The 16,448-nt window shown below is 47.3% G+C and overlaps 3 protein-coding genes across 3 annotated transcripts; all 3 read left to right on the top strand.

Annotated features, from left to right (window-relative positions):
* Positions 1-1,597: 1,597 nt before the first annotated feature.
* LHYA1_G004423 (uncharacterized protein) lies at positions 1,598-2,752 on the top strand (the record flags this gene model as incomplete). Its single annotated transcript, XM_031149382.1, has 1 exon — positions 1,598-2,752. One exon carries the CDS (start codon positions 1,598-1,600, stop codon positions 2,750-2,752), a length of 1,155 nt encoding a protein of 384 aa, XP_031005640.1.
* Positions 2,753-5,597: 2,845 nt separating this feature from the next.
* On the top strand, positions 5,598-6,812 carry LHYA1_G004422 (UPF0665 family protein; the record flags this gene model as incomplete). The annotated part of the gene is made up of 2 exons (XM_031149381.1): positions 5,598-6,133; positions 6,206-6,812. 2 exons carry the CDS (start codon positions 5,598-5,600, stop codon positions 6,810-6,812), a joined length of 1,143 nt encoding a protein of 380 aa, XP_031005639.1.
* Positions 6,813-14,454: 7,642 nt separating this feature from the next.
* mns1B_0 (putative mannosyl-oligosaccharide alpha-1,2-mannosidase) lies at positions 14,455-16,239 on the top strand (the record flags this gene model as incomplete). Its single annotated transcript, XM_031149380.1, has 5 exons — positions 14,455-14,690; positions 14,742-14,914; positions 14,961-15,548; positions 15,603-16,093; positions 16,147-16,239. 5 exons carry the CDS (start codon positions 14,455-14,457, stop codon positions 16,237-16,239), a joined length of 1,581 nt encoding a protein of 526 aa, XP_031005642.1.
* Between the last annotated feature and the right edge of the window lie 209 nt (positions 16,240-16,448).

The following is a 16,448-nucleotide window of genomic DNA, read 5'->3' as shown; positions in this document are numbered from 1 at the left end:
CCTGCTGGGACATCTGCTCCAACAAATAGACAGGTACGATCCTGTGTCTTGGTCCTGGTCCTGGTCCTGGACTTCATTTGACCAGCTATACTTTGCAGTTGGTTTGGCCTGCGACCTCATCGCCAGTCGTTGCGATTCGTTAGTCGCCTATCGATTTCGAGCCCCTCACTCGGTGGTACTGGACTGACTAGGTGGCCACTCGGCGACCAGAACGCACCATTGCCTATAAGGAACCTGTACTATTCGGCCCTCACAACAACGTGAGCGTGAGAACTACTCGAGTACGAAGGGCTATAACGAATGTCCTTTGCCACGCTGAGCGAACGCACTACTCTGAACTGGATCCATGAATACCTGAAAAGTGACTCAGGATCCACCAGTATCACCTTAACACTATATTGACTCCTCTTCGCTCCGCTCCTCTTGGCTCCTTGACTCCTCTTTGACAGTTTGACTCCTATCAAAGTCATCCATCAATCTGCACTTGCGGCACTGGTCCCGCAGCTTCGTACCCAATCTCTCAACGGCCCCATCTCGTCAGCTAGCCCCGTACCCGTACCCGTACCCAGCAGTGCGGTCTGAATTACTTCACACTGCGGCTCGCGGGCGATCCGACGCTGTTCCAGTGGGGATCCTGTTCAAAGCAGAAAGTAGGTAATTTCTTGCTACAGTGGACGAAACGACCCTAACTTCCTGAAGAGATCATTGAGTACCAGACATCCTGTCTCTCATCAATCTCGCTTGCTTCAATATCATGATTGCTTGTGCTGTTTTGGCACTGGCTTGAAGTAAAATCCAGGGGGACCCGTTGCACCGACAAGTTGGACCAGTCTACTCCGTATGCATTTTTATTAGGTTCTCGTAAGTGTGCAAGCCCCCCGTCTCCTATCCTAGTCCCACCACCCACCGGTCCTACCTAGTCTGCGGCGGAAGCTCTTCCCCTTCCACCGCCTTTGACTCGGGTTGTTCTGCTGCCAAATCACAATGTCCGCTCTGCGCTGCTCTGCACCGTGCATTCCAGAATGCCCCGGGGTGTTCTTGCTGATGCCCTGCGAGAGAGCCCAATTATAATCTCGTTGGGTTATTCATATCTCGCTTTAAACCCTGTGGCTTGGCTTGGCTGACCATTCTCCAGGCCCCTGCGCCCCTGCACACGCCTAACGCCAACACACAACACCCGAGCGAGAGTGAAATTTCGTGTTAAATATCATCGCTCTCCCCCAACCTCGTCTTTCCTCCTGCTGTTCCCAAAACCATCCAGACTTATCGACCCCAAAGCTTTTACAACCACCACGATCAATCAATCAACGAGCCGGATTCAGCATCCTGCTCATTTTACAACTTTCACGAAGCCGATACTTTCGACTTCGACAGCCCCCAAGATCTCCTCGAAGAGGATATCGCCAGACCAGTTCTTTGACATGTACGGATCAACGACACAGGTTTCCTCCTTCTCTCGTACCGACTACATACCACGGTGACGGTCTCGTCACACTCTCCTCGGCGTCTCGTTGACACAGCGCCACCGAACCTTTTGTTTTGTTTCTTTCATTTTCATTTTTAAGGGTGCCTCGGAGCATCGCAAGAGTAGGATAACATGGCCGCCTACACCCCATACAACACGCCGCCTGCGCATGGCGCATACTACGGATTCAGCGCATCTCCTTCACCGGCTGGATCCCCCGCGGGAGGGCAACACGGATTTTACGCGCAACGATCAGGACCATCGCCGCGTCACGCGCGACACGCGTCTGGAGATGCTTATGGCTATAGCTCACCTCGAGCCTTTTCGCCGAGATATAACTCCAGCGGACATTACGCCACTGCTGCCAATGTGAGTCGAAAACAAAGTTCTTGGTCGGCGCCGCGGCAGGAGGCCAAACGGCGAAATTCTTTCTCCTATCGAGCCTCTCATGGGGATTCCGACGAGGACGATCTTGAATATGTAGACTATCTGGTGGATGATGTGATCTATCGTGTGCCTGCTCGGCGTGCTACAAAGCAAAGTTACAATTATCGTGGGCATGGCACTGATCGTTACTACTATTCTCAGGACCAAGGATACATTTATAAAGACGACCCTGAGGGGACGCCTCAACACGAACAAACACCTAGAAGACGTAGACAATCGTCCTCGACGCCACAACGACCTTCATCCGCGCGCGCGACGGCGTCACCAAAGAAGCCGCCACCAACACCAAAGGCCACCGAACACGACGCGCGGAAGCATCGCATTCCACCCGGATACTCGCTCAAGAATTGGGATCCTTCCGAGGAACCTATCATGCTCTTGGGCAGTGTCTTCGATGCCAACAGCCTCGGAAAATGGGTTTACGACTGGACAGTCTATCATCATGGTCCAGCTACTCCCATAGCCGACATGGCTGGCGAACTTTGGTTGCTTTTGATTCAACTAGCGGGCAAGGTCAAGCGTGCAGAGGAATGCATGGGACGCATTCGAAAAGAGGATAATAGAGAGATGGTGGAGGATTTCATCGAGTCAGGGGAGCGGTTGACGGACAAATTGAAGAAGCTATTGAAGGCTTGTGAGACGCCCATGTTGAAAGCAGGAAAGAGGCATGGAAAGGATACCCCACAGTTGGGCAAGAATGCAGGCACCGAATTTGTCGACTCTATTTTTGGACGAGACAGACAACTTGATCAAACGGAGAAGTTTATGTCTTCCATTCGCCTCTGGAATCTACGATTCGACGCCAACTGCGAGGATATCCTTCGGAGACCAAACCAATAGAATTGGGTACATATACGAGATGAGATGGGGAGGAGGATTCGGACTATTTCTTTCGTCGGTTTTTTACGGGCTCACGATACCCCCCGATGCGTTAGATGCTTTTTCGCGGTGCTTTTATTGTAAGATAATAAAGAGGATAAAGGGCAACCATATTTCCGTTCAGTCAGGCATTGGGCGGTAACAAGATCACGCATCATGGCAGGAAGGAAAAAAGTTTCGGTTATAGTACAGTTGGAGGGATTTTGCTTTGCACTTGGGTTTGGATCAGACGGGCTGCGCGCGCGCTTGCGGATATTGTAATCATAGTTTCTAGTTTCTCTGATGGATGGCAGGCATATGGGAGCGAGCAGTATTGGGCGTCTTATTGCTTTTGCGCTCCTCGAATCGTCTTCAGAAGATACCCCATACTTTCTCAATAAAACCTCATTTAAAATACCATGGTTGCACCGTTGCAATGTCTTGGTTGAATTGGATCAGGTAAGTGACTCGAGCCTAATGTGACACAATCCAATATCAAAGGCTACCTTGCACACATGGTAGTACCAACTCACATCACACCCTCAGAATTAGATACGGTACTGATATGATACATTATATTGTATTGTATTGTGTTGTGCAGTGCAGTGAATCCGTAAGTGTTTAGTTTCTATTAATGGCCCCTCCCTCTCCCTTCCTCACCTCCGGTACTTGCTCCTGAGTCGACTCGACTGGGTTTCAAACCTTAATCCATCATCCCATGCCCATGCCATGCCATGCCATCCCACCTTTAACTGGAGCGGCAGCAGCAACAGCGGTAGCCAAAATACCCGTACCGGTATCATGACACCATCCCCTCTAGAGCCCTTCCCCTCTTCTGCAACGCAATGGTTCATGCACGAATAAGCACGAGCACGAGCTCCTGACCCCACCCTGTTTTCTGGGGGTGAGGCCAATCAATCAATCAATCAATTGCAAAGCGCGCATACGTACGGAGGCTCGGGAGGGGAGGTACTGTAAGGCTTTTACCGAGTCGTGAGCGAGCACGAGCACCCCTCTTTCAAGTGAAGTGAAGTGAAGTGGAGTGGACCCTGTTGAATTAACCTCGTCTCTCTGGAGGGCTGGCGGGCTATGAACTGGATTTCACGTTTTTGATATATATATAGTATGTATGTATGCTACGAACTGCAATTCTTTTCCGTTATTTCACGGAGTATGTTATGTTATGTTTTCAGAAACACTACTCGTTACTACCTATTACACATTTATAACCTCTGGCGTGTACTGTTTACCATACCGTGTGATATGATATGATGGATGGCTTGTACGAATTAGCCTATTATGTGTTGGTTGGGTTGGTAGGTACGCAGTCATGGTTGTACAGTGCAGTGCAGGTGGGTTGTACAATATATGTATGTCTTGAATCTAGTACCGAAGCGAGAAGTGTGTGAAGTACACGGCTGGCTTATAAGCAGGGAGGGGTTTGAGATAGTGTATCTAGGTAGGTATCTTGTTCCTGCGTTTCTGCATGTTTTGGATCGAGCGTTGGTATGTACAAAGTGTGCTTATGTATGTATGTAGGTATATACTTAATTATACACCCATCTTCTATTCTATTCTATTCTAACATGATGTAGTGGTGGTGCTCGCCCTTTCCCTCGACATGACAGACACACAGACAGCCGGCCGGACCGAATCGTGTCAATGAATCGCGAGTAAGTACTAGACCTAGGTACTTGAAAGTCCTGACCATTTACGGGTAATACCATATAAAGCTGTACTACCTTGCGTTTCTTCCTTCCTGCAAGCCACACCACATTATCACGAAAGAAATGAAACACGTGCGAATGCTTGCTGACGGAAGGGGGATTCTAATTCTGCCGGAGGAAAAGGAAGGGGTGTGGAGGAGAAGGAGGGGGGATTATACAACATTGTTTCGCTTTTACATCTTACGTACCTATTAATGAAATCAAAATGGAATCTGCAAGTACAACTCCCGTTAACGATAAAACGATGTGGAATGAAAAAGTAAAGAAGTTCCAGAACGATACGATATCCGAAATGGATTAGTCTCGCTCGCGAGATGACATAAAAATAAGTACAAGTGCATGTGTATGTACATGCAGCATGGCATACTTAGCATGGCTATGTGCATAAGTTTTATTTATGCACGTCAGATGCTATTTTTATACCCAGCCCAACACAACCCAACGCCCCCACTCCAGTCAGCCAGCCTACAGATATCCAATCCAACATCTCGCATCGGGCATGTAGGTAGGCAAATATAGGTTGGGTATCGATTACATGCCTGCTTACAGGAACAAACCACAAACCACAAACCACAAACAACAATCGACAACCGACACTTCCGCGCGGCAAAGGAGTAGGGAATAATAATTACCCCACCAAGCTGAATATACGTCGGCTTTTATCTACACGCACGCTGCACGCTCAGCTCAGCCCCTTCCCCTAAGCGCTGAAGGAGGGTGAACGGACTTCGGTCGCATATCGGGTCGCTGACTGGGTTTCTTGACTTGAGGCTCTTTGCACGGTGGGTGGACTGTAAGGCTGATTGTTTGGTAGCACGTGCGTGCGTGCGTGGGGTCGGCATCTTGTAAGGCTGAGTGAGGGAGCGGTGTATTGGGGATTCGTAGAGTCTGACGTGGAGGAGGATTTGGGATTTGGGATTTAGGAGGGGTTGGTGTTTTACGAGATAAGAAAGAGGAAGAGGGAACGGACGGAGTTTTAGGGACCAGAGCAGAGGCTAGGCTAGTTGTCAAAGGCACAGAATCCTTGAGGGCGCTGACGGGAATTTTCGAAAGGGGTTTTGGGTTGTCAGGTGATCGAAAGGGTTGGAAGAGGAGAAGAGATGCATTATATACGTTTTCTTAAGCCTCCTCGTCTGGTCGGTAGTAGGCGTGGAAATACTCCGTTGGTGGTGAAAGCTAAAATCACGGTTACGACTGATCTGGGAGAGTCATTTCTATGGGCCGATGTTGATCTCGTTGTTGAGTTGACTGATGGGAGTGGGAATCGGCTTCTTGAGAGGGGGAAAGGTTATACGTGGAAAGGAAGCGAGGGGATGCGGAGTTTGGAAGTCGAGCTGTTGATTCCTGAATCCAGGGGCAAGGAAGCTGGAGGAGTGTTGAGGTTGTTAGTGAGGCCGAAGGAAGACTTTCATGCCGTCGAAGACCTTGAAAGGATATTCGGAGACTCAATCGAGCACGAAGATACTGGAGGAACTGGAGGTGTGATGGCTGTGAGAAGCATGGCCATTGATATCCCCTCGAATCAAGGCCTGCCGATATCAACGAGCACGAGCATGGCAGAGCGAACCTTCAGATTTAGAAATTCAGAGTTACACATATGGGAGGAGACAGGAGAGTCAATCGCTCGACATATCTGGTATGCTCCATCACATTACCCAAAACACGTCACAGGTACGTCCCATCGTCCACCCAGCTAACACCGAAACAGGGACGCCGGACTATTGTTATCAGCCTACCTTGCATCAACCTCTATCCCATCATCAAAAAAATCCCTACCGCCATTACCATCTCTGCACAAAACCCTATCTCAGAAAGATCTGGCAATCATCGAACTCGGAGCAGGCTGCGGAATCGTGGGAATAACTCTCTCAACCCTCTTCAGAAAGCAAATTTCTCAAATCCTTCTCACAGACCTTCCTGAAGCCAGCGAAATCCTCACTCAGAACCTCTATCTTGAAAACTCCAACTCCAATCCCAACAATAACCCCAGAAGGATATCCCACCAAGTTCTAGACTGGTCCTCTCCCCTCCCCCAAGGTGTCAGGGCGACGAAATGGGATATGGCGGTCGTGGCAGACTGCACGTATAATCCGGACGTCGTCCCAGATCTCGTGCAGACGCTGAAGGGGTTGGGGGAGACGAGTAGTGAGATGCTGGTGTTGCTTGCTATGAAGGTTAGACATGATAGCGAGATGGTATTTTTTGATTTGATGGCCGAGGGCGCCTTTGTGGTGCTCGAGAAGTGTAAGTTGCCGCTGCCGGTGCTGGGCGGGGAGGGTGAGGAGATTGAGGTTTTTGTGTTTGGGGTTGGGTAGGGTAGATGGGTATGGTGATATAAGTAAGTGTATATCAAGCAACTGGGTTGTGATCTCGACTTGAGAAATCCGGTCTTGGTGCTTCTTCTTTTATCCTTTGGCCTGCCTGCTTCGGGGGCTGTGAGTGGTGCTTCATCTAACTAATTTCAGGGGTTTGAGGTTCGAGGAAGTTTCAGAATGTTGATTGAATTCAAAGCTTGATATTGGAAGTGGAAAATCCTTCTAAGCAAATCAACTTAGGCGCCAATTGCTCAATAGGACGAAGTTACTACCTTTTGACGGATTGGAAGAAATTCATCTCGACCTTTTGAATCCGATTCAGTAAACTTTTCCGGTCGCAGGATTTCGGATTCACTTGAGAATCTAGTCTCAGACAAGTTGCCCGCAAAGGCATGTCCAGGTCAAAGATGTAGGGTAAAGTAGATTAGTCGAAAGGAGAAGAAGGGATGAGTTCTAATGAGAAGCCTTGATGGATGTCAAATCACGTGTGCGATATTGGGTGCTCATTATTGGACTACTGGAAATCGTATCCAATAGCCAGGTGCTATGGAAAGCCTCTCCTTGGCTTCATAATTATCCTTTATTGTTGTCTCCCAAAGACTAGGAGTCCAGTGATCTTTGAAAGTGACCCGAACCGAACTACTTCGTCACAAGCACGAACCATTCACTGCAATCCCGATTCAACCAGGACGAAAGTCCAAGCCTAGTCGCATAGGAACTGAACTTTCACCAAACCTCCAAGCTACCAAATTCGGCAATGCCAAACCCCCGTCTCCTCCCCGTATCCTCAAACCCCACCCCAACAGCCCTCTTCAACATCTGCACCACCGACCGTATCCCAACTCTGCGTATCCATAACCGGAACCAAGCCATCCCACCACTCCGTTCTAATCGTCGCAGCAGCCTGCTCGGGCGCGTCATTTATAAAGCGCGGTGGCAGTATCACGGTCCGACCAGTAGCATCCCAGACCCTAATCGTAGCAACAATCAGGAATCGGATTCGAGTGCCTCCATCGGGCTCAAGGTATAGGCGCTTGGCAGTTTGGACGAGGACTTGGAGAGATCTGGCGTCGGGGATATGGTTGGCGAGCTCGGAGGGAATGGTGTGGACTGCGTAGTTGTTGTAGACGGCGCTGATGCCATCCCCGAAAAAGGCCGGGCTGGATGCTGTGAGACCGATGGTCGAGGTACTGTGCGTGAGGAAATCGGGGGTGTGGATGATGGCCATTAGGGTAAGGCGGAGCATAGAGGTCGTTGGCTCGCTTGTCAGGTTGTTGAAGACCTTTGGGTGAGCTGTCAAGTAATTCATGGCGCTGGTTAGGGCCGAGTGTTTGAGAAGGCTCTTTGGGATATGTGTGCGCGGCGAGAGCTTTGAGGGCCGGAAATGGTAAGCTAACGAAAGATGTTCAAGGAGTTGGTGAGTTGTTCGAAGTTGCATCTCTCAAAAGTAGATGGCATATTGACAGATGCTTGGGGGACAGAGATAACTCATATTTCTAAACAACGGCTTCAGCTTGGGAGCGGGTAATTAGGAGTGGCCAATTTAGAAAGCACTGGTGGGCACGGGTGAACTTGGGCAGATTTTGATACTAGCAAGGCTGCTACGGAAACAAGCATGAAGACAAAGAGTGCCGCATAGACTTGAGGGAATCATGCAGAACTCTCATGTGAAGAAGGGTTTGTAGTTCAAAGGCTACGACACACGGACTCATAGATGGTGGCTACGCAAGTTATAACAAAAGGACTCTGAAAACGTTGTGAGGTTTAAGTGTTTTGTTCCAAGTGAGTACTCACTGTTCTGGCATAGCTCATGGACACTCTTCATCTCTTTCTCTTGGCTTTGGTTTGCGTGGCTCGCTTGACTTTCTGATCAAGCAGTCTATAGCCGGCTCCAACTCTTCAAATACTACCATTGGTCTCTGCATTCTCTCCGCCCAGCTGGTAGTTACCGCCGAAGTGGCCCGATATCCTCTTCTTCTTCTTCTTCTTCTTCAGATCCTGGAAGACCGTCGGTTTCTGGCTGGTAATTCTGTTTGATAGAATTGAACCGGGCCACCTTATATTTTAGAAGGAATTTCGCCGTTACGGGCACATGCCTCAATTCCTTGCACATTTCTCTCCTTGTTGAAAGCTGGTCTCCCCCAATGTCTCTAGTTCTGAGGTGGGTACCCGATAAACAAGAAATCGCCCGACCAAGTGAAAAACCTCTGCCTTTGTGAGAAACCTAGCTCTTGAACAGTTGCTGATCACTAGTTGATCGTCAAGATAACAAAACGTTAGGAATACATCGATCCCTTTCGGGGCATGCCTTGCTTTCTTAAATCGTTATCCCTCTCAAATCACTAGTGCTAGGTAGAAAATATATATAGATCTAACAATATCATTACGCTATTAACAAGTGAGAAAACACAGGAAGCTGCGAAATATGTTTTAGAGTCTTGCTTCAAGGGTATTTCTACTCTAACATATACGAGAACATATAGCAAGCCCTGGTATACGACATAATAAGGGAAGGAGAGAATGCAAAGTGCTATTACAAGGCGATTGCGAGGGAAAGAGGGAGGTTACAGCAAAATGTAAATGACAACAACACCATCAAACCTCGGCTCAAAAGCAGACGATGCAACGAGATACTTCTTCTCTCAAAAGACCTTCGTCGTCCCGAGCAGTCGCGAGATCTATACTCCCATGTATCGCCATCTTCCTTTCCTTTCCCCTCTTCCCACCATACAACAAAAACAAAAACACTTTAAAATCTATCACTATCCATCCCTCTCCTCACAGTCACCTATTTATATATACAATTCCAAGTCCCCTAAAAATGTATCCGATAAAGTCTAAGTCCCGCATACAAGAAATTCGGTAGCTGAAATAACCCGCAAAGAGGGCGTGATCTTGAAGTATATAAGAAAAGAAAGAAGCCGAGGGAAACTATCTGTTTTAAGATTCTGAATATCGATATATATCACCTCTGAGATGCAATGATGAGCACTTCTAACACGCATATCTTTCCTAATAATTGAAAAAGAGAGGGGGAAAACTTGCTAATCTGCATACTTTCCTTTCACCGGCATACTCATTACAGCAGTGAGCCAAAACGACCGTTATTCCTGTTATAACAGCAAAGACCCCCATAACAGCAATTCTCATTTCAATTCTCTTCAATTCCCGACAAGTGAAGCAGGGTTATACATCTACTGTCCAGAACAGCTACTTCTTGATAATAACTTCCCCAGCCCTTTCCCCTTTCCCCTTCCTCTGATTGGCTGTCAACTTCCCTTTAACAACTAATCCCCTACAGCATCGAATCACATTCTTAAATACCCCCTTCCAAGCTCCCTCGCTTGCTCGCTCTCGCGACGGAATGGAGAAGCGGAGCGAAGAGAAGACAAGCGAGTGGGGTATTTAAGTAGACAATGCTATGCTATGCTCTTTCCCGGGTAAAATTAATTAAGAACAGCGACAGAAGAGTGTACGAACTATCCGTAGGAGATGAGGGACGATATGTCTTGAAACATGTCATTTCCTGTGATATTCGATCTTGAAGAAAGGAACTTTTCTGCCAGGTCCGTAGGAATGGCAAAGTGAAGAAACTTTACTATTAATAGATGTGAGAGTGTAAGGACTAGATTTATGGATTGGACTATGCCAAAAAACCACTTTTACATTCGCAATTCTACATATCTAATCCTTTTGTTTTATTGTTAATGCAAGATAAGACGATCTTGATATATGCGTATTACTCCCATAAAGTGTTTGGTAGAGATGGTTTATGCAGAACACAAAAGCCAGAAAGCCGAAAACGGCGACTTTATTATTTCCTGTTTTCTAATTGAATTGAGGTTCATCATCGAATTGTGTAAGAGTGGAGCGAACCAACTCAGATCGTTTGTACCGGTGGGATAGCTAGTCCAATCTAGGGCATCAGCACCCCTGCAAGCCAGGAGCACGGGGGTAAGGTGGGGCCGTTACTTACATACTATCACCCCCCTAAAAAATTGTGTCTTCCTGCCCTACAGGAGAGTGGAGTAGGGGGGGAAATTGGAGAAAGTGGGAGACGAATGCTTGGACTACCACTCACATAGAGTAGGGGGACACGATTAAAGGTTAAACCATCTAAAGTCCCCATAAAAGTAACATCTTATGTCAAGGAAAGGCCAGGTGCCCTTGCAGGTCCCGTAAACGTGGCCTACTATTCATGACAAGGATACTTGTACTTCAATAGGACCAATAGAGCCGTAGTGAAATCATTCGCCTAGTCCCCTTGTATCCATACAGAGTAGTAGCGCAAAAGATCATTAACCTTAGTTTGGTGGCGGGGAGTAGTACAAAATTGTAGGTAGGTTGTCAAGTTTTTTGGACCCTAAACATACGGTGTAAAATAAGCATAAATTTGATTGGCTTCCATGCCTGATTGTACGAGGATCTTGGGGCTTAGCCATGAGAAAAGAGATGTTCGAGAAATTGGATTCTAATTTAGGTACTTCGTACGAGGCTACGAATCAAAGAACCTTGACTACGAGTATAGATAGGTACAAGCCGAGTAACTCATAATCAAGATTTATTCAATTGTAATATAATGACCCATGCATGCCGGTTCGACCGCCGTTTATCAGCCTCATGATTCTGTGTTTAGCCTCCTAGAGAGTGTTAATGGATAGACCCTGTAACTTTAATACATTGCACCAGTGTATAGATATGTCAAAGGGCTTACGAATCTCTGTCCTCCGTACCTCCGTAGAACATACTAACCCAGAAGACTTCTGCTCAGCCTTCATGTTGACCAAAGCAGATTGATTCCAGATATATAGACGCACAGGACGATAAGACTACCCGTTTCGACCATTTTCAAACCTCTCTCTCTCTTCCAATCCGATACAGTACCAGCGAGACGGTAGAGTACCACTGCCCCCAGTCCGGAATAAGAAAACATCCTAGCTGCCTTTCACCATGGTTTTTTGCGGCAAGCCAAGCAAAAATTGCTCAAGTTGCCGAGTGAGACGAATTAAGGTGAGCAATACGCTTCTGCCCTATACGCTCTCAAAAAGCACTAGCTTCGCCCCACACCACCAGTACCGTCATGTTGCCCAAGAAAGGTTCTTACAAATTTTCAAGTGTGACCTGAAAGAGCCGGCTTGCTCACAATGCATGAGAATCAATAAAGAGTGTTCAGGCTACCGAGATCAGCTCACCTTGAGTTTCAGAGACGAAAATTCAAAGGTCATTCGGAAAGCTCAAACTCCAAACCAACAGACAGGCCAGCAGAAAGATAAAAGTCCAGATTACAGCACCCCAATTACTCTGGATCGTTTGGCGATACATCCACCTAGTAGAAAGCGGTCGAAAAGCCCTTCATTGGTCGCCCGGTCTAGACGAAGTCCATCTCCTCGCTCACTATTTCCAGCTTTACCGGACGACGAGGGTATACGTTTTTTCTTTGACCACTATGCCACAGCTTTCCACGCTTGCACGGATGACGGGAGCAATGGCACAGATTCTCCTGCTATATGGCCAAACCCCATAGACAGCTCCATGTTCGCAAATACCCTGTCATCAGTTGGATTCGCTGGACTCTACAATGTCACCAAGAACGAGAACCACATGGTCGTTGCGAGAAGGAAATACACATCGACATTGATTGATATCAAAGAAGCATTGACGGACCTTTCCAAGAGAGATTTGGACGAAACTTTCAAGACTGTCATGCTACTTGCATTGTACGAAGTAAGTGACGCAAGAAGTGTGAACATAGACAACGCTGACATGGCCTCTCTAGATAGTTAGTGGTGATGTAGAAGGTTCAGGAGATTGGGGCATACATTTTGAAGGCGGAGCAGCACTTCTGAAGACTATCAATGCACGACTACCCCAACGACATCCAAGAATCAGAATGCAGGTTCAGTTATCCTTCTCCATTGTATGGGGTCCCTCTGGTCTTAGAATGAAGTCGACGTTCTAACCAGGCTGCAGTATATTAAATATCTCTACTTGGGTGTGCCAGTTCCCCATTCCATGACTGAAGGTAAATTGAACAAATGATCATTAAATCACACACTAGCATGATCCAAGAAGCCTTCTCGAAGAACCCATGCTGACTTTTGATCCCTCTAAGCCTCGGAACATTATCGAAACACTCCTATGTTGGATCCGGATGCCCCAGCAATACATCTTGCTAAAATTATATCACAGTGCGCCAAATTGAGCGCGAATATCAGGAATAATTCATCAATCATATCAGCCAGTATCTTTCATGAAGCCCTGATTCTGGAACGCGAACTCCGCGACTGGGAAGCATCACTCCCAGAAAGTTGGAACTTCACAATTGTAAATGTGGAAGATGGATTCGAAGATAGCTTCAATGGTGTCACACACTGCTACCGTGACATGTGGACAGCGAGAATTATAAATCATTTTCGATGGGCAAATATTCTGGTCAACGAGCTACTTATTGTCCACATGCCCTGTCTCGGGTCAACGGCAAGCGAAGACAGTGCACAACGAAGCCGAAGTCTAGCGATTATTTTAAGAATGGCTACGGACATATGCAGCAGCATTCACAACCATTTCGACGGCAAGCACAACATAAAAGATGCCCAACTGAGAAAGGTGTCTACTCTCTCTGATTACCTCCCAATATTTCCACTCTGCGTGGCTGGTAGCACGCTTGTGCCAGAACATGTCCATAATTTTGCAGTAAATATGTTAGAGAACATTGGAAACACGATGGGTATCCAGATGGCTTCTAATATGGCATCTGCGACAAAGACAATATATTCTGAATGGCACAATGAAGGAAAGTCACGGGAGTGGTTGGGAAGAAGAGCCCCGTGATACATGGGACGAAAGGGACGGGTTATAACTAAGCGAGAGACTACTCGTACAATAACCGGTCGGCAGTGAAGCCTAAATGTCTACCGGTACTAGGGAACTACCCTAACCTGCTTATATACATATACATGTATAGTAATATAACATACGATACACGTACGACTTGTGCAGCACTCTCGATTATATCACCCAGGTTTGATTATACGAAGCTCTATAAACATTCTATCAGTGTAGAACATACAACGTTACTTTCCGGACCTACTTTTCGGAGTCTGCGGATGCCAAGCGCTGCAATACATCCTTCTAGATCTTCTCTTTGCTCTAGCACACAACAGGAAGCTGGACGCTGATCACGCCTGGTGATCAATGCTCCAGCTCCCCAGGAAAATCATCATCACCCCCCGCTCAGGCATGATCACACTGCCCAATGAAGCAGGCAGCTACCCATGTACTTCATGTATCTCATCTGCAAACCCCTCCTGCTTGACATTTTCAGGGGAAGCAGCCAGTCTAGACACCAGATTCCGACAAGGATTGACTATCTGAACGGCAATTCTATCGAGTTCCTTGTGTCGGCTGCGTGTTTTCCGGACCGAATTTCTTGGTATTATTCGGCGATTATAAGGTTCAAGTGACCGTGATAACAGAATCGCGACATGGTCAGGGCAGCTGCATTAGAGAAATAGAGTTCTAGACTGCGTATATAATCTATCGTCCCCCTCAAATGGTTTCCCCTTAAACCTTCCTTTCCGTGGTTTCTGAGCTACATTGGACGTTATTCTGAAATTCAGTGACCCCGCAGTCTCTCTCAATCATGCATTTCTCACGGACGATTCTGGCAGTCCCAGTGCTAGGTCTGCTTTCATTGACAGTTCTCGCTGTTCCAAATCGTGTCAAACTTCCTCGAGGGCGCCCGGATAACCATACATTGAATCGGGAGAGAGCAGATGCTGTGAAGGAGGCCTTTACGTTTTCTTGGGATGGCTACCAAAAATACGCAATGGGTCATGATGAATTGCATCCAATTTCTAATTCTTACAGCGACTCAAGGTAGGTCAGATTTCACAACCACCCGCCGAGAGGCTAACAACGAGTTCGCAGGAACTCTTGGGGAGCAAGTGCCGTGGATGCGTTTAGCACAGCCATAGTGATGCAAATCCCAGAGATCGTAGACACCATCTTAAACTACATTCCTACTATCGATTTCGATGTGACTACCGACCAGGTCTCGCTTTTCGAAACCACAATCCGATACCTTGGGGGGATGTTGTCAGGTAAGGAAAATGTTTACGCAGGCCCTTCGAGGCTAATATCTGGTAGGATATGACTTGCTCAAGGGGCCTCTGCCAACCCTTGCTTCAAATGCTACAGCTGTCGATGTTGTGCTAGCTCAAGCGATACGCCTTGCCGACAACCTAGCATTTGCTTTTGATACACCGACTGGTATCCCAAGTAATGGTTTGTACTTCAACCCTCCAGGAACCGATAATTCAACTACGAATGGCATAGCTACCATTGGCACACTGGTTCTTGAGTGGACTCGTCTTTCGGATATTACTGGCAACAAAACGTATGCAGAGCTGTCTCAAAAAGGCGAATCATACCTCCTGGCCCCCAAACCAGCTAGCTCAGAGCCATGGCCGGGACTGGTTGGCACGAATGTTGACATCAACACGGGTCTCTTTCAAGATGCTTTCGGGGGATGGGTTGGCGGCGATGATAGTTTTTACGAATACTTGATCAAGATGTACGTCTACGATACCACACGCTTCAGCGAATACAGGGACCGCTGGATTTTGGCCGCAGATTCATCCATTGCTCATATCGCGACCCACCCTTCCACACGCCCGGATTTAACATTCTTATCCATCTTTGACGGACAGGAGCTTATCCATGAGTCTGAGCATCGTAAGACTCCGAAATGCTTTTACCCCTCTCTCAATACATACTGACTTCAATCAGTTGCCTGCTTCGATGGCGGATCTTTCATCCTCGGCGGCCTCACTCTCAAAGAACAGAAATACATTGATTTTGGCCTGGAGCTCGTCAACGGCTGCCACGATACCTACATTAGTACCCTTACAGGCATCGGCCCCGAGATCTTCCGCTGGGTCACCAACAGCACTGCCGCCAATGACACGAACAATCCGCAACCACCGGCTGACCAACAAGCTTTCTACGAAAAGGCCGGTTTCTTCATTACCAACGGCCAATATGTCCTTCGTCCAGAAGTGATGGAGAGTTTCTATTACGCCTACAGGGCGACGGGCGACCAGCAATACAGGGACTGGGCATGGAATGCTTTTGTAGCAATCAACTCGACAGCTCGTGTAGGCAGCGGATTTGCAGAACTGCAAGATGTAAATGCGGCGGATGGAGGTGGTTTCAATGACTTCCAGGACAGCTTCTGGTTTGCCGAGGTGCTAAAGTATAGCTACTTGATTCATGCTCCAGTAAGTCCTAGGCCCTTATCCATACTGAGTATAATGCTGATTTTGGGAAATAGGACAGCGTGTTCCAGGTTGAAAATCAAGGTGTCAACCAATTCGTTTTCAACACGGAGGCGCATCCATTTAAGGTTGTTGGCCCGCCTATTTGAGTGGAGGGTACCTATTAGTATGACTAGCCTTGAGCATTTGGAACTGATTAAACACATAAATGCTTATAATGAAGTGACCCCGAAATGAATTAATGACCACACCTGTTTCCTCCGGCATTGCAAGATTTTGAAACCAATATGAACCTGAAGTTCAGCTGAACAGTGAATGATAAACGCGATTCCCTTGTCCATTCTACTGTAGTAAGTAT

The sequence above is a fragment of the Lachnellula hyalina genome (genome assembly GCF_007821495.1).
Source record: "Lachnellula hyalina strain CBS 185.66 chromosome Unknown contig00060, whole genome shotgun sequence".
Classification (NCBI taxonomy): Eukaryota; Fungi; Ascomycota; class Leotiomycetes; order Helotiales; family Lachnaceae; genus Lachnellula; species Lachnellula hyalina.
The sequence above is the reverse complement of the archived record's forward strand: the minus strand, read 5'-3'. Positions and strand labels throughout refer to the sequence as shown.